Below are 23,373 nucleotides of genomic sequence, written 5' to 3'. Positions count from 1 at the left end.
AACTTGTGTCACCCTGTCCCTTGGCTTTTTATCAGGACCATCCCAGAGTGGGATGTCAGTGGGAGTTACTGAGCTGAGCCCCTGCTTTGGCCTGGGGAGCAGGCTTCAGTGCTTGCTAATGGGACTCACAAAGCCTTCCTCTCCTTTCTCTTCCTTGGATGCCTCAGCATATGGCCTCGAGGGAATACAGTGAGAACATCATCTCCAGAGTTGAGGCAGTCACTGTGTGGTGGGAGGATGCTGATGTCCACTGAGTCAACAAGGGCCCACCTTCACTTGAACAGCCCTGGATTGGTGAATGGCCAACTCGCAGCCTGTTTCACTGGGGAGCAGGCTAGTTACCTGTTTAGTAGAGACTAAGCATACTGGAAGCTGGACTCCATATAACCTTAATCTTCAGATCAAGGCTTGCTTCATGACATCCACAGTCCATCTTGTTACCTCCAGGGCTATTTCCTGGACCCACAGTAACTTTCTCCAACTGGTCCCAACTTGGTCCTCTTCCTGACACCGACAATCTCAGAAGCCCTGACAGCAGAACATGATGAGTTTATAAACCTCTCGTCATCAAGGACTAAAGATCGACTTCCCTCCCAGAGAGCTCTTGGGTACACTTGGCAATATATGGGGCATCCCTCGGCATGAATGCTTACCACTGTATTCCTGGAGAGTGGCTCAGATCACTAAGCGAAGGGTTGGGTTGTATTCTTAGGAAACAACTCCAGAGGGAAGGGCACATAGTTTGCATTTTAACTCTCAACTTTTGTCTATGTATACATATACTGCACATGTTTTTTCTGTAGATTTGTCTTTCTGTAGCCTTAGTTCATACTCTTTCCTATTCAGTTGTCTTACGTATTTGTCTGAGTGTTTATGCTCCTCTGTTTCCTTTAAATTTCCTTTGCATTCTCCCCAGCCTTTCTTCTTTCTTTTTCCTTTTATCTGTTTATCTTACTCCCTCTCCTGTAAATGTTGCTTTTGGCCAGTCACATGCTGCAGTGTTGGCATCCCTGCCTGTGCTGAGCAGCAGATCTGGCTGCCTGCTGACAAGGCGGTGACATGAGTGCCCAGTTTCACAGTGTCTGCCTCCCCAGGGACAGGCCTGAGGTTTTAGAATAAAGAGCAAAAGATGATCAGAGCCCAGGCTTAGGTGTCTTTTAGCTGTGCTGTATTTATTTTTATATTTCTTTTACCTTCCTGGAGGTATTGTGTTCAATACTTTTTGAACACTTTTTATATGTACATCATTTTAGCCACACAGCTAGTATGTAAGGATACTCAGAGCCAAGTGTTTTTACTGTTCCATGGGTAAAGAATTGGAGGCTCAGAGAATTTAGATGACTTTTCTATGAGCACATCCAGAAAGTGAGGGAATCAGGACCAGAGGAAATCCGGGTCTTTACTCTTGGTCTGGTATATGATTTTTGCCTTGATGGGAGAGTGCTTTACAGCTGTGCTGGTCTTCACTAAGTGCTTTATGTAACTTTTTGTGTTGTTCTTCAGGTCACATGTGACAAAGAGGGGGAAACAGGGAAGTCTGTGACTAATATCCGAGGTAGGCATAAAGAAACCTAGGTTTTAACTATTTATCTTTTCATTACTCATTCAGTCATTCAATATAAATATTAAGTCCCACTAAATTTTAGGTGCAATGCAAAGAGTAAGGGATATCAAGATTAATAAGACACCATCCTCACCTTCAACTAGGTCCACTCATCATCTAGTAAGGGATACAGGTGAGGAAACAGTATAGTCCAATACCATGTTACAAGTACCATAACAGACATTTTCCCAGGTGCAGTGGAGGCATAAAAACTTGGCCATCTCCACCTAGATGAAGGGGGTAGGGTCAAGAGGGATTCCAGAGTAGAGCCACAGAGATATGTACGTGAACAAGCCAGCATCCTAGGCAAAGCAAACAACATGTGAAAGCCTAGAGGCATGAAAGGCGAGAAGTTTGATGCGAGTGGTTTGGGGATTGTATGTAGGAAAAGGCAGATGATAAAGTGAAAATAGGAATCAGATCATGAGGGACCGTGTCATCCATGCCAGTGAATTTGGATAGTGGGGAGTTTCAAGCATGAAGAGTTTTGCATTTTAGAAAGATGTCAGAAGATGAGAGGACTGACTAGAACTAGGTTAAGATTGAAGGCAGAGAGAGAAATTAGATTGTTTTAAGACTCCTGGTGAAAGATCAGATCTGAACCAAGGGTAGTAATAACAGAGGAGATGAGGAGGAACTGGGGCATTATCTGAGAGATGTGAAGGTTATAGAATTGATAGGACTCAGTCATTAAGTACATCAATGTGTTTTGGGAAGGAGCTCGGTACAGATGCTTGAAGGAGTAGGAAGCAAAGAACAACTCTGGACCTTTTCTCTCCTCTATGGAATGCACTGGAAAACATGAGGCAGTAAAAGCCCATGATGGAAGCCTAGAGCAGCATAGGAATGAGACCATGTGAGAAGACATTCAGCCCAGATGGGTAGGAATGAGAACAAAAGTGGTTCTGCTGTCTGAGGCCAACCCTTCTAGATGGGCATGGTATCCTCATCCCCTTTACTGCTTGTTTAAGGATATTATTCCGAGTTTGCTCTCTCTGCATTGGCAGCTTTTCTCTGTAGTGGATCATTCCAGTCATCATTCAAATCATTCAAGCATACTGCATCATATCTTCCAGCTCAAGCTAACCAACAAAATGCTTCTATTACACTACATTCGTTCTCTTCTACACACGTCTTCATTTCCTTCTTCTGCTTTTAGGAAAACCCTTTGAAAGAGATGCCCGCACTCTTTGTCTCCACTTCTCATTCCATTTTCTTTAATTCCTTCCAGTCAGGCTTTCCTTCTTACCTCTCCAAAATCTCTTTTCTCAAGATCATAACATCCTCTGTATTGCTAAATCTAATGATCAGCTGTTTCTCAGTCTTCCTCTTACTCGATTGTTAGCAAATTTGACTCAGTTGATCACTCCCTGTTTTTTTGGAGGTTTCCAGTACATCATTCTTCCTGATTTTCTTCCTTCCTTATTACATGCTCTTCTCGGTCAGTCTTCTTCACCGGTTCTTCCTCCCTCTACATGACTTTGAAACATTGGAGTGCTCCAGTTCAGGCCTTGGGTGTCTGTAGCTACTGACTCCCTAGATGAGCTCTTATAGTCGTGTAGTTTTCTGTCTTTTATTATTGAAGTATGGTTCGACAAACATGTTTTGTCAGTTTCAGGTGTACAACATAGTGATTTGACAATTCTATTTACTAATGCAATGCTCACCACAGGGAGTAACCCTACAGTGTTATCACAATATTATTGACTGTATTCCCTATGCTGTACTTTTCATCTCTGTGACTTATTTTTTTTTTTAATAGCTGGACGTTTGTACCTCTTAATCCCCTTCACCTATTTTGCCCATCCCCCCACCTCCCTCCCTTTTGGTAGCTATCAGTTTGTTCTCTGTGTTTAAGGATAAGGGTCTGTTTGGGTTTGTTTGTTTGTTTGTTTTTTGTTTTTAGATTCCACATATACGTGTAATCATAGGGTATTTGTTTTTCTCTGTCTTACTTCATTTAGCATAAGGCCCTTTAGTTCATCCGAATCATTGCAAATGACAAGATCTCTTTCTTTTTTATGGCTGAGTAACATTTCATTGTATATATATACGTGTGTGTGTGTGTGTGTGTGTGTGTGTGTGTGTCTATCCTATCTTTGCTAGCCATTCATCTACTGTTGAACACTTAGGTTGCTTCCATAGTTTGGCTATTGTGAATAATGCTGCAATAAACATAGGAGTGCATATTTCCTTTTGTATTATTGCTTTCATTTTCATTGGGTAAATACCCAGTAGTAGAATTACTACATCATATGGTATTTCTATTTTTAATCTCTTGAGGAACCTCCATGCTGTTTCCCATAGTAGTTGTACCAATTTACATTCCCACCAAAAGTGCACAAGGGTTCCCTTTTCTCCATATGCTTGCCAATGCTTGTTATTTCTTGTCTTTTTGATACTAGCCATACTTAGTCATGTAGTTTTAATATCTATATACTGCTAATGATTCCTAGGTGAGGTTTATAACCCTAACTCCATTCTACCAGGTGCTCAGGCCAAAAACCTTGACATCATCCTTGACTTCTCTTTGTTTCTCATACCTTTTATCCAATTCATCAGCAAATCCTCTTAGTATAGCTCTCAAAATAGATTCTTCTCTTCTGCTCCCATTCTAATCTAAGCCATAGTAATCTCTTGCTTGGCTTATTGCAGTGTCCTTTAGGTGATCTCCTTGCTGTCATGCTTGCATCCCTGAACTTCATTCTCTGCTGTGAAGTCAGAGCATACCATTTTTCTGCTAACACCCTTTCCAGAGCTTCCTTTTTGTCTCAGAGTAAAAGCCCAAGTGTTATTATTGGTCCACAGGGTGTTCTGATGCATCTCTGACTAAGCTCCAGCCTTCTGCTCTCCTCACTCCACTCTGTCCATGTTGGGCTTTTTGCTGAGCCCAGAATACAGTAGGTAGGTAGTTGCCTCAAGCCTTTGCTCCGTTGCTCCTTTTGCCTACAACATTTCTCCCCTGATAAACTCACTGTTTACTTCCTTAAGACTATATTTACATTGTCCCCAGCAGAGGGGCCTTCCCTGATCTCCCTCACTATGACTCTCTCTCTCCCTTTAGCCTTTTTTATTCTTCTTCATTGACTCCATATCCATCTGTTAGTGCTGGTTTGTTTATTGTCTGTTTGCTCTAAACAAATAAAACCACACTGCTTCCCTCCACCAGACTATAACCTAGCAAGAGACTTCGTCTAATTTAATCTCTGCTGATCCTTGATGCCTAAAATAGCTCCTGGTATATATTTGGATCAAGGCACCACCATTCATGTAGCTACAGTTTCCCATTGTTCAAGAGAGGGAGAGTTACCTTGCTTTCACTGCCAGCCTGCATTTGAGGAACTGGAAAATAGCTAGAGGAGACTGGCGTCTGTGAGGGAGGGAGCACCCCCTCCCATCTATGCCCAGGAGATGCCACCTGCCATGGGAACACTGCCACAAAGACCCATGCATCCTCATCGCCAGTCCTCAAGCCTCCTTGTCTTCTGGGTTAACAGGTTGTTCCTGAGCCCTCCTTCCACTTGGGGCAAAGACTGATGGAAGCTTATTCTATTATTGGGATTACAGTACTAGCTCCATTTGCAGGAAGTACCCTGAGGAGAGTCTCAGGCCAGAGCTCCTAGAAGGAGAGAGAATGAGATAGAAACAACAAGACCATGGAAGCTGCTCTTTGGGGAAGTGGAGGAGAGAGGCGTGGGGAAGGAAGGTTCAGGGCAGTGGTTCTGCACTGGGATAGGGCAGATCAGTTATACACACAGCTGACCTTTCCTCTCTGCATCATTTTGCTGTTACAACATTTTATTACTTCTCACGTTTCTGTGCATTTACTGGGCAGTCCCTCTTCTGGTTTGCCCTGGAGTCTTTCATGTAGCCAAGTTTGGTTGAGTCCACGATGACCTCTCTCACGTGCCAGCCTCACGTTGGGGCTGGCTATTGGTTTTGGGGACCTCGGTTGCGCTCTACATGGCCTCTCATTCTCTGAAAGACTAGCTTGGCTTCGTAACATGACAGTCTCAGGGTAGCATTCCAGGTACGTGAAGGTGGATTCTGCAAGGCCTCCTGAGGCCTCAAGTTCGGCACTCCGCTTAATTTCTACTCCATTCTGCTTAGCAAAATAAGTCAGTCGGAGAAAGACAACTATCATATGATCTCCCTGATGTGAGGAAGTTGAGAAGCAACATGGGAGGTTTGGGGGTAGGAAAAGAGTAAGTGAAACTAGATGGGATTGGGAGGGAGACAAACCATAACAGACTCTTAATCTCACAAAACAAACTGAGGGGTGCCAGAGGTAGGAGGGTAGGGAGAGGGTGGTTGGGTTATGGACATTGGGGAGGGTATGTGCTATGGTGAGTGCTATGAAGTGTGTAAACCTGGCAATTCACAGACCTGTACCCCTGGGGCTAATAATACATTATATGTTAATAAAAAAAAATTTCTACTCCATTCTGTTGGTCAAAGCAAATCACAAGGTCAACCTAGTTTTAAGGGGCAGAAAAATAGAATCTACCTTTTTTTTTTTTTTTTTTTTGACAGAGAGAAATCACAAGTAGATGGAGAGGCAGGCAGAGAGAGAGAGAGAGGGAAGCAGGCTCCCTGCTGAGCAGAGAGCCCGATGCGGGACTCGATCCCAGGACCCTGAGATCATGACCTGAGCCGAAGGCAGCGGCTTAACCCACTGAGCCACCCAGGTGCCCCAGAATCCACCTTTTTGATAGCATGAGCTGCAAAGGATTTATGGCCAGTTTAAATTTACTCTCTTCCTCTTTCACTCCAGATGTTTAGAATCCAAGGACAAAGGTAAGCTCTTTGAAAAAGTTTGCCAAGTGATTATTCAGAATAGTGAGCCCCTTGTTAGTTTAGTAATTATCAAGCTAAGATTGAGTTCTAAGTGTTAGCCACTAAGCTCAACACTTGATGTGTGTTGTCTCTATTCCTTATGATAACCCCCTGAGATGTGTGTTCTTTTAACCTCCATTTTACAGATCAGGACACTAAGATTTAAAGACATAAAGTTATTTGCTCAAGGTCACATAACTTATTAGTAGCTACTCTGAAACGTGAACCCTAAGGCTTTATAATGTTCTTACCCTCTGTTGAGAACAACTGGCCTAGCATAACCTGGTGAAAGACTTAATACTAATGATAATTAACAGTCATAGTGAGTTACAGTGTATGATATCAGTTCACATCCATAGTCTCATTTGCCCATTATGACAGCCCTGTGATATTGTCAGAACAGTTTTAAGAAGTTGAAACTGGAAGCTCAGAGCAAGTGAGTGGCTTTGCTTGTAGTAAATTCCTAAAAAGGTAGAAGCAGAACCTTGGAGACATAGCATTGAGTTCTTCTGTCAAGTGAAATCTCATGAGGGCAAGGCCTTATCTCTCTTGTTTACGAATTTATCCCTAGGACCTTGGAGTGAGTGAGTGCTGCCTTCTCTGGGCTGAACCTGGGGATGACTAGGCTCCAGGTCAGCGTGGGCAGGCCCCTTCTCCCATCCCAAGCTGCTAGATCACACTGGGCCTGGCCTGTGTGGGGAGGTTGCACAAGGAGCCCCTGTAGCTCTGCCCCAAACAACAGTGACATGAAGACCAGCACCTTTAAAGGGAAGGGCCAGTCTCTTCTCTATCTGATCCTTCCTGAGAGGAGAGAAACTAAACTTTAGTTAAAGCAGGCTCGGTTTTCAGGCACCTGGGTGATTCAGGCAGTTAAGTGTCTGCCTTCGGCTCAGGTCATGATCCCAGGGTTCTGGGATCGAGTCCCACTTCGGGCTCCTTGCTCAGCGAGGAGCCTGCTACTCCCTCTTCCTCTGCTGCTCCCCCTGCTTGTGCTCTCTCTTTCTCTTTGTGTCAAATTAAGAAAAAAAAAAAACTCTTTAAAAAAAAAAAAAAGGCAGGTTAGGTATTTAGGGTTTGAGAAAATTTCTTACCTTGTGGAGGTTTTTCTATGCTGGAACTACTAAGGGAAATTAGGGAGTCATGTTCTAAAAACATGCTGGAGTTGGACGGACCAGAGATCCTTACCATATTTCTTTTCATGTGGAGCCATGCTGTCCACACCTCCTCCCCCCCCGTCCCCCATAAACACAGTGGCTTCATGGGCTGGTGAATACCTTACCTTGATTGAGGAAACTCATCCCTTGGGGAGCATATATCAAAAAGTGAGGAGAGATGAGGCACATTCAGGAGGGTTCCTGAGAAATTCTGAGTGTCATTAGATGCCTGTCCTCTCCCACTAGAGTTTAAGCTTCATGAGGACATGAATTTTTGTCTCATTTATTCTTGTGCTTGGCACCTAGAACAGGCCCTGGGGGATAGTAGGTGCTCACTAAGTATTTGTTGAATGAATAAACACATGTTCAGGTTGTTTTCTATTAAAGGCATCTTCTCCTACCTCCAAATGAGAATAATGGAAACATGGAGTCCTTTGTGGAGTTCAGATACCGCTGGCTTACAGGGCTGGACCGATGATGACCTTTGGCATCCACGGTTCTGTGAAATAAATGAGGGACTTAAGGCCTCCCTCGACTGTGAGTAGGTTGGGATCTCCCAAGGCTTAAGCCTGGCGCATTGCCCTGCTGCTGCTTACCCTGGGGAATGCTGAGGCTTATTCTTTTCACACGTCCTTGCTGCGCCGACTCTTTTTGGTCATTGGCTTGGCTGGGCACTGCATTTCTCTCATCTGTGCCCCTGTACACGTGGGATGGCTCTTGTTTGACTTGCCCTTTTAAAAACAACTTAAGCATGTTGAGGTTTCCTGTTGATCGGGGGCAGCCAGAGGCTATGACCCAACAGGGAATTGTTGGCCAATCCCTGACTCACCCAAGCTCCAGTTTTCTGTGTGTGAGCAAGCAGTGACAGCAGGCTGGCTCGAGGGCAGCTGGCTGCCTTCCTGTGGATGGCATGGCCCTCTGGAGCCTATGAGGCTCCCTGCCCAGCTTTAAGGACCATGCCTGCGGGTCAGGTGGGCCTTCGTAGCGTGCGTGCGGCATTGGCTGTCTTTGAACTAAAAGAAGATGCCTGCTGTCTTTGAACCAAAACTGTTTGAGAAGAGGGCCAAAAGTTGACAGTGATTACCCTAACAGACAACTAGAAAAGTGTACTTTAAGAGAAGTCTGCTCAGGTTCTCGTCATTAAGCTCACCTTTACCTTTTCCTTTATTTGTCCTCCATTCACTAAGCACCTTCCAGATACTGAGGACGTGTCTTTCCACCTGGAAGAAATCACGGACTGGTAGGGAAGACGTCCCTGATACTTAGAAATGCTATGTTTGCGACAGGGCTGTGCGTGGCGCCCTGAGGGTTTCTGCTGTGTTGTGTCTGGGAGCCTTGGCAGTTCACAAAGATGGCAGAGGCCACTGCTTCCTCTTGAGTGGGGCAGCGTAGTGTTCTATAGCTTCCTGTCCTGGCTTCCCGCCTCACCAGCTGAGGGACCTTGGCTGAGATATTTAGTTTCCCTGTGCCTCTGGGGTTTTCCCTTGTAAAGTGGAGATAATAATAAACAATAATAATTGTGTAGGGTTTTTGTGAAGACTAAATGAGTTTAATAATATGCATAAAACCAGTTAGTTAGAACTCTTCCCCCTATTGGCTAAGAGCTGCCCGTGGATTTAATGCTGAGGAGCAGCAGGTGCTTGTCTGAAGTGGTGCCACCGCTGAGGAGTTGCCCTCCCCTCCCCACCGGCATCCTTGTTAACGGCGCAGCGAGGACCCTTTCTGGAGGGACCCTGCTGATGCTTCTGAGACCTTCAGGGATCTGAATTCTGCCGAGGGGCAGCATGCTGTGCTGGTAACCGAAGTCTCAGGAGATGGGTTTGTTAAGGAGACAGAGCGAAGGGCTTGGGGGTATACTTGGGGACTTCAGGAAGCAGCATGCAGGAGATGCTCTCCTGAGAACCGAGCACCAGCATTTCTTCCCGGTGCCACGTTCAGTGGGGCTGTGTTGGTAGGTTGAAATCAGCCGTGGTGGGAATATTTATACTGTGGAGCTTGGCCAGTGTTACAGATCTGTGCTTTCTCTTCAGAAGGCTGATGGCTAAACATTTCTACAGCACGGCCCTGGCCTTAGTGTTCTCTGGGAGCCTGTGTAGCTTCTTGGGATCCTCTCCCCTGACCTAGAGCTAGCCTCTGTTCCAGACGGCACTTAGGGCCTCTGGGATCGAACTGAATAGAGAGACCCATTGAGTTTGGCCTGCTGTGGATAAGCAGCGCTCCTTTCCTTGAGGACGGCTTTGCCAGGTATACTTGAAAAGAGCACTTCGGGCTTGGGTGCCCTGCAGGAAAGAGATACTGAGTGCTCCAAAAATGAAATGCTGTGCCTCTCGTTGTCAGGCCACTCACTGCCATTTTCTCTTCTTTTCCTTTTTCTGTTTTTGTTTTTGTTGCTTTTAGGTCTCAGTCAGTCTCTCCACCTCCAGTTCTCTCCCCACCAAGGAGTCCCATCTACCCGCTCAGTGATAGTGAAACGTCGGCCTGCAGGTACCCGAGCCGCTCCAGCTCCCGGCTGCTCCTCAAGGACTGGCACCCCCGTGATCTTTTACCCCCAAATCCTCAAGCTCCCTCCCCAGGCACTTCACCACCCGTCTGTCCCCTCAAGGCCACCAACTTCAGTTATTCGGACCGAAGCCCTTCAGTGTGCAAGAGAGAGGACCAGAAGGAGAACGTCCATGGGGAAGGCCAGGATGTAGAGGGAGTAACTGCTTGCCTCCCTCTTGCCCAGAGCACCCCGTCCTTAGGGACAACAGCTGGCCCACGAAGCTTCTTTTTGAACCGCACTGGCAGCCGTGCCCACAGCCTGGGCATCCGAGAGAAGATTTCAGCATGGGAGGGGCGCCGAGAGGCTTCACCCAGGATGAGCGTGTGCGGGGAGAAGCGGGAGGGCTCTGGGGGCGAGTGGGCGCTCAGTGAGGGCTGTCCCAGCGTGGCACCATCCCCCTGCAGCTCAGAAAAAGCCTTCGATTTCAAGGGCCTCCGGAGGATGAGCAGGACCTTCTCAGAGTGCTCCTACCCTGAGACCGAGGAGGAGGGAGAGGCGCTCCCTGTCCGGGACTCTTTCTATCGGCCGGAGAGACGGGCAGGCCGGAGTGAGCCCAGCGCCTTCCTCAGGGGGCATGGCAGCAGGAGAGAGAGCTCAGCAGTGCTGAGTCGGATCCAGAAAATCGAACAGGCCCTGAAGGAGCAGCCAGGCCGGGGACTCCCCCAGCTCCCCAGCAGCTGCTATAGTGTAGACCGAGGGAGAAGGAAGACTGGGACCTTGGGCACATTGGAGGAACCGACAGGGAGCACGAGTGTGAGCACTGGCAGCCGGGCAGGAGGAGTGGCTGGAACTGGGGGGGAGGCAGGCCCACCCCTGGAGAGGGAAGGCAGTGACTCCACTAAGCCAGGGACCCCTGGAAATAGCCCAAGCTCCCAGCTGCTGCTGTCAAAGAGCTCCCCTGATCCCGCTGTGAACCCTGTCCCCAAACCCAAGCGCACCTTTGAATATGAGGCTGACAAGAACCCCAAGAGTAAGCCAAGCAATGGTCTACCTCCTTCGCCCACACCTGCTGCTCCACCCCCCCTGCCCTCTACCCCCGCCCCACCAGTCACTCGGAGACCCAAGAAGGACATACGTGGTCACCGCAAATCCCAGAGCAGGTAACAATTGCTCTTCCAGTGTCTTTAACGGCTGGGCACAGTGGCTTTCTTTTCGATGGAAGTTGCAAAAACAGACTGTAATTGTGGGTCACAGTCAGTAGTCCTTCCTTGGTCCTGGAGCAGTGAATCATCGTTAGGTGGTAACAGGAATTAGGTGGAAAGGAATTTGGTCTGCTCTTGCTGGGGTAAGGATCCATAAATGTGAGTGGGGTGGGGGTGGGGGGGTAAGCGAAAGTGGTTCTTCCAAATGTTGCCTGCTGAAGGTGTGGGCTAGATTTGGCCTTTGGGGGAGAGTGCGGCTGTGTCTTGAGCCCTGTCAGAAGTTCCTTGGTGCCTGTGGGAGGGGTAGGGCCACCTTGAAGACTAGCAGTAGGATCTTAGCCTCATGACCACCTGAAATGCCAGCGCTAGAAACTTACTTCTTTGAGGGAAGCATCATCTGAATACTGCATGTTGTCCTTAACATGGGAGTATTGACACATTTAAGCTGATTTTCTCTTTCCTGAGGGCTTCCTGGCCATTTAGGGACTCTGGGCCTATAGGGAGAGGGGATCCTTGGATCCTGAAAGGGGAGACTGAAGGACAAAGGAGTTGAAAAACACTTTCCTGGCTTCTTGGCTGTGTCCAAGAACGACCTGTCCTGACACTTTCAGTGTCTTCCTGGCAGTCTCGGCATTCCTGGCCCTGGACTACCTGGGCCATCTTTTTTTTTTTTTTTAAAGATTTTATTTATTTATTTGACAGAGAGAAATCACAAGTAGATGGAGAGGCAGGCAGAGAGAGAGAGAGAGGGAAGCAGGCTCCCTGCTGAGCAGAGAGCCCAATGCAGGACCGATCCCAGGATCCTGAGATCATGACCTGAGCCGAAGGCAGCAGCTTAACCCACTGAGCCACCCAGGTGCCCCTACCTGGGCCATCTTAATGTGACCGGGAGCTTGAGGTGCTCGGGTTCAGGATAGTTAATAAGCATCTTATTCTCTGAATTGGGGTAGGCTGGAAGCCTACCTCCTTGGGAAGTCCTATCCCCCTCTCCCTCTTTGCCTTTCTCTCCTAAAGCAAAGTCAGATGGCCTTCAGGTTCATTTCAGTTCTCGGGATTCTTCCATTGGACCACAAACTTCAGGCTGCATCCCACATATCCTATCTCATAAAGGTAACTGGTCGTGAGAGGAGGACATCAGAAAGTCTCAGATCCATGGGCCAGAGGAACCCTTGGCTAAGGGTAATCCTACGTTTTGGCTCACCCCAGCATGCTCCCTGGCTCTTAAGTCTTTAACAGCCTACCAAGAGTGTTTGCTTTGTTCCTATTTATCCATTTCTATAAACACCATCTAGAGCCTGCCATGCACCAAACCCTGAACTGGTTAAGGGCACACAGGGTCAGATAAGATGGGGTCCTTCCATTCTTGATGTGGTACAGGAGATAGATGGACAAATAAATGGTAGATGCTCTTCTGTGTGCTCCCTGTCAGAGTAGGGTGCTATAGAGACCCAAAGGAAGAGGCAGCTAAATCAGGCTGGGGAGTGAGCGAAGCCTCCTTATAGAGGGAGTTGCTGAGCTAAATTTAGAAGAGTGAAAAATTTGCAGTTAGCTAGGTGGGAAAGGGGGGTGCGGGAGAGTACGTCAGCCTGGAGGCTTTACACATACTCCCACACACATTACATTTATACGTAATACATACACACACACACACACGCACACACACACACACCATATACGGAAGGGTCACCTCACATAAGAAGTAGCTTCGCAAATTTAAAAATCTGTGCTCTTGGGAGAAAAAAAAGACCACTCAAAATGCATAGCCTGTTTTATTTGCCTGTTCACATAGTGAGCATATTCCCTCGCAGAGTTTGTTTCTATTGTGTCCGGTATGATTCTTATATTTAATACACCTTTTTTATTTTTAAAAAATGCAAGCCAAATATTTCTTTGGGTATTCAAGCAAAGAAAAAGAAATTTGTTAAAAAAAAAAAAAAGCTGTGGAGAAATTGACTCTATTAGTCTTAATTCAAGACAGTGTTTTGGTCTTCAGCATGGTGCCTTTCTGAGGTATTTTCAAGGGTAACATGGCAGAACATAATTTTTGTCTTATTTGCTGACTTGAGAACTACCTGCAAAAGATGTTGACCCCACTGTATGTATATCCATGAGAGCTTGATCTCAGACCACCGGTTTCTGTGGGCCCACGTTCACGAACCACTGTACTCAACCATTGCATATTTAACTGGGTGAGAAGTCTGGGTCAGAGACAGATTTGGGAGCCATCATGGTAGGAATCGTAGATAGAGTGATGGCCATCAGTATTTGGCCCCCAGAAAGTACAGAGTGAGAGAGTCCTAAAGATGGCACTCTGAGAGACCCTGGCATTTAAAAGACAAGTAGAAAAGGCAAACCCCTCACAAGAGCCTGAAAAGTAAGTGCCAAAGAGGCTGTTGCCTGTGTCACAGAGGCGAAGGAGGAAGACTGCTGTTCCAGAGTGTTCAGCTGTGTCAGGTACTCCAGAGTAGCTCGGCAAGCTGAAAACAGAATGTGGCTTTTAGGACACTTGTAGTCCTTGACTTGTACCCCAAGACTCTCAGGAGTTTTTCATTAAACAAGAAAAAAAAGGCTGAGATGTCCACTGGTGCCCAAAAGAAGAGGGAGGTGTTCATGGGTGGGAGGAGGTCTTCAGTCAGTGCCTTTCCTTTCTCCCCTTCCCCAGGAGTTTGCTGGGACCTGCCTTGGAGAGAGAGAGAAAGCAGATGGGGGTCACGTCTTAGATAATGGAGGAGAGGAGGAGAGAGTACTGTAGGCCCAAGCTGTCTGAGGAGCTGACAAGCTATGGTTTTGAAATTCTGCAAATGACCATTTGCAGTGTGTGCAAAGGAGATGACAAGCTGAAGGGAAACTGAGTCTTGGAAGTAGCTTCTGACTACAAATTGGCCTTCTAGTTCCACCTCAGAAGCAGTATGGTTTTGTTTTGTTTTGTTTTGTTTTTTGAAGTCTCAGCCTTTCCTCTTCCAACAACCCACCTACCACCCCAACTGCTCCCCTGACTCCCAAACAGCCCTGGGCACCACCCACCCACTTTTGAGCCCTTGCCACCTGTTCATATCAGGAGCCTTTGCTAGGATGAAGGTGTGATGGAGTCTCCAGAGGCAGAACAGGGACTCCATTCTTGTGGTCCTGGCGGATACTTCTCAAGGATGATATGCTCCAGGACTTGGAGGCCCAGGTCAAAAGCTTAGACCCTGGAGCCAGACAGCCTGCATGAGTCCTGCCTCTTGTCACTTCATCTCCCTGAGCCTCCACCTCCACATTCATAAAACGGCACAATAGCTCATAGAAGTGTTATGAAGATTAATGATATTCACCTGCAAGGCATTTGATACGGCATCTGACACACAGTCCCCATCCTAGCTGTGGGGGCTATTACAGGCTGTTCCTGGGGTGCAGGAACCCAGTCTGGAGCCTTGCAGACCCTTTTCTCCTCCTTTGAATGGTAAGTTTTGACCCATCTTGATGCATTGCTTGGTAGCTGTTGGTGAGGAGGACGTCTCGTCTTTGCTCTTGCACATGGCCATTCCCCCAACAAGGCAGTCGGAACCTAGTTTTGCTGGAATGACTTATGCTCTGTTACCCACAGAAAATCCTTTGAGTTTGAGGATGCATCCAGTCTCCAGTCCCTGTACCCCTCTTCTCCCACTGAGAACGGTACTGAGAGCCAACCCAAGTTTGGATCCAAAAGCACTTTAGAAGAGAACGCCTATGAAGATATTGTGGGTAAGCTCTGGCAGAGGGGGTGGGCTGGCTTGTCTCTGGGAGCTGTAGGGCAGGAACAGGAGGGACACCTTAGATTCAGCTTCATTCACTGGGGGCTGAGTTGGCCCAGTTTCTGGAACTTCTCAAGAAAATGGGCACTAGAGGAAGCAGCTTAGTAAAGACTGAGAAGCTGAGAAATTAAAGCCTGACCTTGAATGAACTGAAACCCAAAGGGTTTCTGGGACCAGAAAAAGGGGAAAACCACATCATCCTTTTTTTTTTTTTTTTTAAATTTTCAGAAAACTTCCTTAGTGGTGTGTCTTTAGGCAAATCACTTTTCATAGACCTCTGTCTTCTCACAAGGTGGTGATGATGATGTTATGATTTTAACAATAATAATGATAACAGTAATAAAACTTCAAGGGATTATTGTTAGAATTCATTGAGATAAAATGTTTATCAAAGTACCTAGCAAAATGCCTGGTCCTTAGTATCTGTCTCCTACTTTCCTTTAAAGTAAATGGTGTCAAGAAAGTGTCTGAGATTTTACTCTGCTTGCAAACAAGTCTAGCCCTCCTCAGTTTCACAGATGCTGACACAAGACACAAGACTCTTGGGAGACAAAGGACTTTATTGCTCACGGCACACAGGAGGCATGAGCTCCATGTCCATGTGGGTCCCCCTTGCTCCCAGGTCCCATGAGGCAGTGTGGAGGAGGTCCAGGTAGAGGCTGTATATGCACAGTGGGTCTGTGTCCCAGCTGAGGATCTCCAAGCTTAAGGAACCCCAATCTTTTCAGGGGGTGGCTAGCAAACATGCCCAACCTTTGCCCCACAAAGAGACATTATCTTTATTCTGGTCAGGAAACAAATCTACCTCTACCCTCTGGGAAGACACCCTTTGTCTTCTGAGGTGGTTTGCTATACATCTTTGAAATGGTAGTCTGGATGATTTCATTCCTCTTGCTCAAAAGTCAGAAATATAAAGTGCCATGGAGAATTGTCCTTCAACAACTGGGAAGACTTGGTGTTGGCAAACCTGTGTTCCAGGGTCAATGAAAAACCAACAGAGTGGGGTGGGTTGGGTTTATTTTGGGCTTTCATTCTAATTCTGGCCTCGTTCTCTTCCGCGGATACTTCAGTTCCGTTCAAGTAATGTGCTGTGTGTGAGTGTAGATCACTCAAGAGAAGAGAAGCAGTGTGCTGTGCACTTGACCCCTCCTCTCTCATCTCCAGCTCTGTCTCATCTCTGTGTTAGGACTTGAGGCTGGAGACCATAGGCTTAGATAACACATTAGAGAGGGAAGTGGCCCTAGTGGAGAACCTTCTAGATTCTCCAAAGACTGGGGAATCTTCAGAAGAGGAGGCCATCTATTCCCTCATTTGATCTGAGCCACTAGTTTCATTATTTTCTCCTTAAAACTCGCTGGGCTGGAGTTTCTGGAAAAATAGCAGAGCACTGCTTGGATCCACTTAGGCACTGCTTCCCCAGGAATGGAGTGCATAGTATACAGCCATTCAAAATTAGGTCATAACCGGAAGACTGTGGGAGTGGGATCCCTAGAATAGCAAAAGGGTTTAGGGAGGGAGGACTTTTCCCTTAACACTGGGAAAAAGCTTTGTACACATGGTCTCCAGAGTTGAGGTCAAGAGCTGTGGGGATCAGAGGCACAACCCCATCTTCCTCCCCACTCCCGTTGCAGGGTACATTCCTGTTTCCTCTAGCTGAGAAGAAATTGGAATGTGTTCTTGCTGCCCGGGGCCCTTGGGAGCACCCAGTGCAGCAGCTGCCCCCTCCCCCAGCCGAGCGGGCTCTGCCCACGCTGTGCTCCTCTTCTCTGAGGGGGCTTTGCAGCCTGACTGGGCTGACCAGGGATTTCAGGAGAGGAGATGGATGTTTTTGCGTCAACTGAACAATAAGAGAAAGAGAAGGTTTAACCATTTCTCCCTGTCCAGAGTTCCATGATCCTAACTTCTGTTTAGCCTTGTTTGGGGACTGTGTCTGGTGGGGCGGGGGGAGATGAGAATTTGGGGGGCGCTGTCCTGGGCAACAGAGCTGTTCTCTGGGCCTCTTTGGTCAGGTTAGAGAGAAGAGGAGGAGGGAGGCAAGGGTGTCTGGGTCTCAGTCTCCAGACTCAGTAGAGGAGTCTTTGCCACTTTGGGATGCTGCAGGAGGAGGGAAGGAAATACCGGAGCAGCGTGGCTCCTTCCTGAACGGATGAGCTAGAGCTAGTGTAAGGGCCGGGATGGGAGGAGGCTGCAGTGACCCTCGCTGCTCACCTAGCTTCTGGATTTGGAGCACTGTGCAGAGCACAGGAGTAGTGCTCAGGAGGGTATTGGAAGGAGGGCAGGGAATGACCTAGGCACCCGGGTTTGGCTTCAGCTTTGGGGGTGACAGGGTAGGGCTGTTCAGCGTCTGTAATTAGTTCACTGCCTCGGACACAGCTTCTTCCTTTGTATCCCCTACAATAGCACTGGCTAAATTTCTAGACCAGGGAGGCTAGAGAGAAATCTAAGAGAGAATATCTCTTTCTCTTAGATTCTGGTTGATCTGTCCCTTTCTCCTTCCTTGGTCCAAGAATTTGGATCCCCCAGAGGCTTCACGGGGGCCCTCGTTGCTGTACTTGAATGTCAGTTTCACTTTTGCCTGGGATTGAACAGTTCCCTGGACTTTCCAGGAGCCTTCTCTTCTGTTCCTGGCCCAGCCTGTGCTCTGTGAGCTTCAGGTCATTTTTGGTCCTGTTTGGATTAACCAACTCTTACGCTGCTTTACTTGCACAGGGACAGACAAAGCTTTGTTTTGGGTGTGTGATCATGGGCCTGTGGGGGACAGGGAGCTCCCGTGTTAAATCTCCATCTTGGGGACCAGTTGATTGGATTGGAGTTGCTGGTCGGTTAGAGGTTGAGGTATAGTTGGCCCAGAAATGAACATGTCTTCTCTATGATCAGTGGACTTGAACGAGAAGCCTTGGGGAATTTGTCGGCCTCCCGCCCACATCAGGCATGACGCCTGGGGACCTGGGGTGGGATATTCCGAGACAGGCTGAGGTTTGTCCTGCTAATTTGCAATAGAGGGGTTCAAAAATAAAGTTACTGCCTTGCTGCTTCCTGGGCTGTTAATTCTCGCCTGTCCAATTTGACATCTGCCCCTGGAAGATGCTGCTGTCCCACAAAGGCTTATAATCGTTTGCATTCTGAGGCTGACACTTAAAAATGCACCGAAGGAAGCAGCTTATTAGGGAGTTATGTGGAGTGGCCTCGGCGCCTGACCAGGGAGCCTGGACTGCATTCCTGCAGAGATTCCCACTCCCAGCAGCTAGTTGGGGCTGAGGGAGAGTTTCCAGGAACTTGAGCGGGATGGGAGCTGGGGATAGGGCCGGTCAGCCTGACTGCAAAGCTTTTGGAGCTTCTGCTCTCTCTGTCTTCTCTCACTTGTCCCCAGGCTGGAAAGTAGGAAGGCACAAAGGGTACCTAACAACACCAAGGCTGTAGGCTGGGCAGTTGGAGAAGGGTGTCCCGGCTTGGAGGGTAGGTAACAGTTGGCTCCTTTGAGCTCCGCATCTGATGTACTGTGTGTTGGCGGGGAGAAGGGATGTGTTGGACCTTTATCCTGGCCCTCTCCGCTGCATGAAGGAGGGGAAGAGGCTGAGCACTAGCAGAAGCAGCTGGTTGGAACCAGGACAGGTTTTGACAGGGAAGCTACAGACCCTGTGCCCTAGCCAGGGCACGGTCAAGAGGCTTAGGATTCTGTGGAGAGAAATCCTCAGTGTCTGGGCACTCACACACCTCTTCCCTGACTGGTTCTCCTAGTTGTGCGTGTGTGAGTGAGTGCGGTTTGTTGTGTGTGGTTAATGACCAAAGGAGCTGTGGGGAGGAGCGGGGGCAGGGCTGGGTGGGGCTGGTTTCTTCCTTCAAGAGGATCCCTATGATAAGTTTGGGCTCTGACAAGCCCCTTTAAAAGAGTGCAAAGCAGAAATTCTTGGCGATGCCCTTGTTCCATATCTCATCAGCAAAGCTGGGAAGGGTTGAGACCTCTGGCTTCCCCAGCTGGGCTTGATGAGATGGGGCTGCTCAGGGCCAGGCTTCTGGGGAACAGGGCCTTCCTCTTCCACTCCTCTCCTCAAGCAGTCAGTGCGGATCGGCCTCCAGCAGTCCGTGTGGGTGGGAATGCAGGTGACAGTCTGGTGGTCTGCCAGGCTTCCTGTCTCCCATCTATGCCCCTGCTAACTCTTCACCATTTCTCTCCACTCAGCTGTAGCTGCTCTAGCCTTGCTGTGGCTTGCTCCCGTGAAGGAAGTTCTGAGCCCTATTCCACAGCCTCCTGCCTCTCCCAACTCTGAGCCATTGCTTTGGGATTAATTTTCTCCCAGCAGGTTCAGGTGTGGTTTGCCTTGGGGCCCACTTGGTATCTGCATATTATCCCCATCCCCTGGGCATCCTTATTACCTGGAAGGATGACAGGGAATATGTCTGTGAGACAGCTCCAGAACAGTGGCTGGGAATAATCTAGGACATGGAGAGTAGCAGGTGAACGAGGGCTGTGAGGGCCCAGCTAAGGCTGGGGAGGCAGGGCTTGGGCTGGGGCCAGCAGTCATTTCCTGGAGCGGTGATGAGTGGCCTGATTCTATCAGAGAGAATTTGAAACATTGCTGAAGAAAGAGGCTGGAGTTAAGGCTGGGAAGGCAGGAGGAACAGGCTTTTGAGGCTTTCCTGAAATTTTGTTTCCAGAGGCAACGTTAGTATTGAGACCCTGGTGTTCCCACCTGTTTTCTCCCAGGTTGTCTTCGATGTGCCTCAGTGTTGTGCAGCTATTACTTTCCTGGGCTTTGGTCTCCTACATCTTTTCCTTGGAGTGTTGGATTTTGTATCCATGTTCAAAGCTCTGATCCTTTGGGAAGAAAGGAGGAGAAGGAGAGAGGGAGGGAGAAGGAAGGAATGAAGGGAGTTTGCCTTGGGAGTCATGTCATGGCACTCCCAATCTATTAGAAAGTTTAGAAACATCTATCTAAAGCAATGGTTCCTAACAGGGCAGGGGTGTAATTACATCCATCCAACCCATTAACCCATCCATCCATCCATCCTTCCTTCCTTCGTTCCTTCCTTCTTTCTCTCTTTCTGTCTTTCCATTGCTCCTTCCTCCCTCTGTGCCCCCTGCCATCCATCCATGCCTGCATTTATCCTTCTGCTCAGGGGACATTTGGCAGTGTCTGGAGACATTTTTGGTTCTTACAACTGAGGGGATGCTATGGTCATCTAGTGGATTGAGGCCAGGGTTGCTGCTAAGCATCCTACAAATGCGCAGGCGAGCCCACCACCGCAACAATCATCCAGCCTCAAATGTCAGTACTTTGGATAAACTCTAACCTAAAGCAGTTGAGACAGGGTCATCCTATTGATTCAGGGATGATGATAAGGACTCTGGCGGGTCAGCCATCCAGCCCAAGGCAGTCTGGATTTGATGAGCTTGTAATAAATGTTTTTCCTGCCCCCATCAGAACAGTGATGCTCTGGCCCCATTTCCCAGGGTCAAGAGGATTGTGTCCCAGCACTCTTGACTCCTGAATCCTCCCACCTCATCAATACAGGTCATATGTTGGAAACAGACCAAGAAGAACTGGGTGTCTCTTGCCTCCTCCCTAAGTGCCCAGAATGGGGTAGGCTGGATGCCCGTTTTGATGCTTGGCTTCTAGAGCAGGGTTGCTGGCCGGCTCTGCTTAGTCAGGACTCTGGAATGGAGACCGGTCATCTTTCTAGCATGGCTGTGTTACAGGAAAACGTCTGCTCAGTTGCTGAGGACTCGGCTTGGTGCTGGGAATCACTTCATCCTGTCCCAGATCCTCTCTTGACCGGTTCTTGACTCACTTTCAAGAGATTTGTGTGGCTTCCCTGGTGGCTTGAGTAGGTGCGACAGAAATCTGACTTTCACACCTTTTCCCTCCCCCTACCTCTGCAAGAGCATTTCCTCAGTAGTTTTCCATGGTAGTAGTAAGTAGATACCCCCAGTTTGGGGGGAATCTTGACTTTGGAAATTGAGAATTCTGTAAGCATAAAGGGATTGGTTTTTCTCCTGTGTCGCATCCTAGGAAATTCTACAGTCTCAGCAGCCTTATTTCTAGTCCTGTAGCTCTTTCCTCACCTGCTCGCCAAGAAGTGGTGTCTGAACTCCCCTGGGGTGTGAGGTACATCTGGGCATCTGCAGGCTCAGCGGTCACCAGCTTCCAACCCGCTGTGGAACAGGGAGAAGAGGAGTGAGCCCTGGTCTCTTCGTGTATGATGCCCCCAGCAGAGGGTAGCATATATATGTTGGTCACCAATTGCCTGGGTCCCCAGTCCCAGACAGGGATGTCCATGTGGCAGGGAGGATATGGAAAGATAAAGGAAGGGGAGCAGAGGGCCATATTCACTCTCATTGCCCACAGATCCGTGGCAGGAGGCACGTGGTGTTCTGAGGCGTAGGGAAGTCCAGGTTTGTGCTGCAGGGAGAAGGGCAGGTGCGTAGGGCTGTGGGATGGAGATGCTTTTACAGGCAGGGACTGTGCTTTCTGCTCCCTGAGATTTGCTGGCAGTGCCAGGATGGTGCCTGCTGCCAGGGATCTTAGCCATTCTTCCTGAGAAGCTCAAACTCCCCACCCTCACCTCTTTGGCAGGGATGGCTAGCAGGCCTTTCACACCTCCCCTGTGTCACAGCAGGAGGACTTGTTACAAAAGGGGATTGAAGACCATTCTCTTATTGTAAGGCCAGTGGTGGAGGAAACAGTGACCCTGTAGTGAGAGTGCTGTCACTACTTGGCTTGCCCCTGTTCTGGTGTGGGGTTACCTGTGGACCAGATGGAAGAGCTGCCCTGAGAGAGTTGGTACATAGGACAGTCAGTGGGAGGGAGGCCTGCCAGCCCCCTGCTCCTTGTAGTTAGGTTTGTTCCTCCGTGCCCAGCCTCTGGAGTGAGTCCTCAGGGGGCATCTGCAGTAGGACAGCCGTGTGACCTCTGAAAGCCTTTCCTACCTTGAACTGTGCATCTCTGGGGCTTTCACAGCAGGAGGACTGGAGCTAAGGAATGAAGCCCGGAGTTGGCTTTGTCCTCTGGCTGGGCACAGGCAGGGTAGCTGAGCCAGTCTTGTGCAATCTCTGAATTTATAAAGCAGAGGCCAGACGAGGCTGAGCTGAACTGGGGGCGGGGGGTTTGCTTCTGGACTTGGAGCTGGGATCTGTTTGTAGCCTCCCCGCAGCAGACGGGCAGCTGTATGACTCATGGGCTGAAGGGCCAGGCAGAAGCCATTCTCTTTGGTTCACAGGAATTCTGCTTGTTTATTTGTGAGTGTGTTTCCTCCTTCCCTTCTCCCAGTCTCTGACTTCTCCCCCTCTGCAGGAGATCTGCCCAAGGAGAATCCATATGAGGATGTGGACTTAAAGAGCCGAAGAGCAGGACGAAAATCCCAGCAACTGTCTGAAAACTCCTTGGACTCTTTGCACAGGATGTGGGGTCCTCAGGACAGGAAGTACAACAACCCACCCACTCAGGTAATGGCAGCCCCGACTTGGGCCAACACAAGGGCCACAGTGGAGGCCTGTCCTGCCAGGGTGTGGGCCCGCTTCCACTCCCACTCTTTCCCTCACTAGTACTTGGCAAAGGAGGTGACCTCAGGGAAGAGCTCTGCATGCGGGGACTTCTGCCACGTCGAAATCCTTGTGGGCACCCTGCCCTCGGTGCTCCCCTTCACTACTTGTGCTCTGCGCTGCAACACGAGCCCCAGATGCCTCCTGTCCTGTCATTGCTCCTGCTCCCTTTCTGTGGGTAACAGGAAGACGGGACCCTGGTTGGAGTCTTGGTATTCAGCAGCTCTGGAAGAAATGATCTCAGTACTGACATTTGGGGGCCAGGCATAGGCCCAAGAACCCCAGATATGGAGAGCCAGATAGGTGCCTGCCAAACCTGGAGCCACTCATGTTGGAGGGAATTAAGACTGAATCGTCAAGAAAAGGGCTGATAGAAGGCAGGATGAGAAAAAAGGTGAAGAGTCAAAGGAGACTGTTAGACTCTAGCTCATTCTGGCCTTGTCCAGGGTGGACAGGGGGCAGGAGAAGGAGGCAGGAGGTGCTTTCTTGGACCTACCCAGGCAACTCTAATTCTCTTTGCAAATGGAGGGACCTGGACATTTTATAACATTGGCTAGAGAATACAGAGGTGGTTTCTTCTGGCTTTGGAGTGATATAATCATTTTTACAAAAGATTCACCTTTCTCATGAGCTATGTTCAAACAGGCCCCCACTGAATTTGTGTGGCCAGCCTGACTGGGTGGGAGGAGGACTGGCTGAACAGTGATGAAGGATGATGTCAGGTGCAGAAAGTGGGTGGGAGGCGGGCTGAGTGGGCAGGGGTGCTGCTGTTCTAGCAGGCAG

The 23,373-nt window shown here is 48.6% G+C and overlaps 1 protein-coding gene across 10 annotated transcripts in view; it reads left to right on the top strand.

Moving 5' to 3' along the window:
* The window catches only part of DENND2B (DENN domain containing 2B), a 154,008-nt gene that overhangs the window by 109,026 nt on the left and 21,609 nt on the right, over window positions 1-23,373 (top strand). For 9 of the 10 annotated variants that reach the window (XM_044258777.1, XM_044258778.1, XM_044258779.1 and 6 more), the window contains 3 exons: window positions 9,991-11,235; window positions 14,864-15,000; window positions 22,343-22,494. In XM_044258777.1, the coding sequence (XP_044114712.1) occupies window positions 9,991-11,235; window positions 14,864-15,000; window positions 22,343-22,494 (1,534 nt within the window). Of the gene's footprint in view, window positions 1-9,990; window positions 11,236-14,863; window positions 15,001-22,342; window positions 22,495-23,373 lie in introns of those variants that run through there. The other variant, XM_044258785.1, reaches the window with a different exon arrangement.

Source organism: Neovison vison, chromosome 7 (assembly GCF_020171115.1).
Source record: "Neovison vison isolate M4711 chromosome 7, ASM_NN_V1, whole genome shotgun sequence".
In the NCBI taxonomy this organism is placed as follows: Eukaryota; Metazoa; Chordata; class Mammalia; order Carnivora; family Mustelidae; genus Neogale; species Neogale vison.
This window is presented reverse-complemented; position numbering and strand designations above follow the sequence as displayed.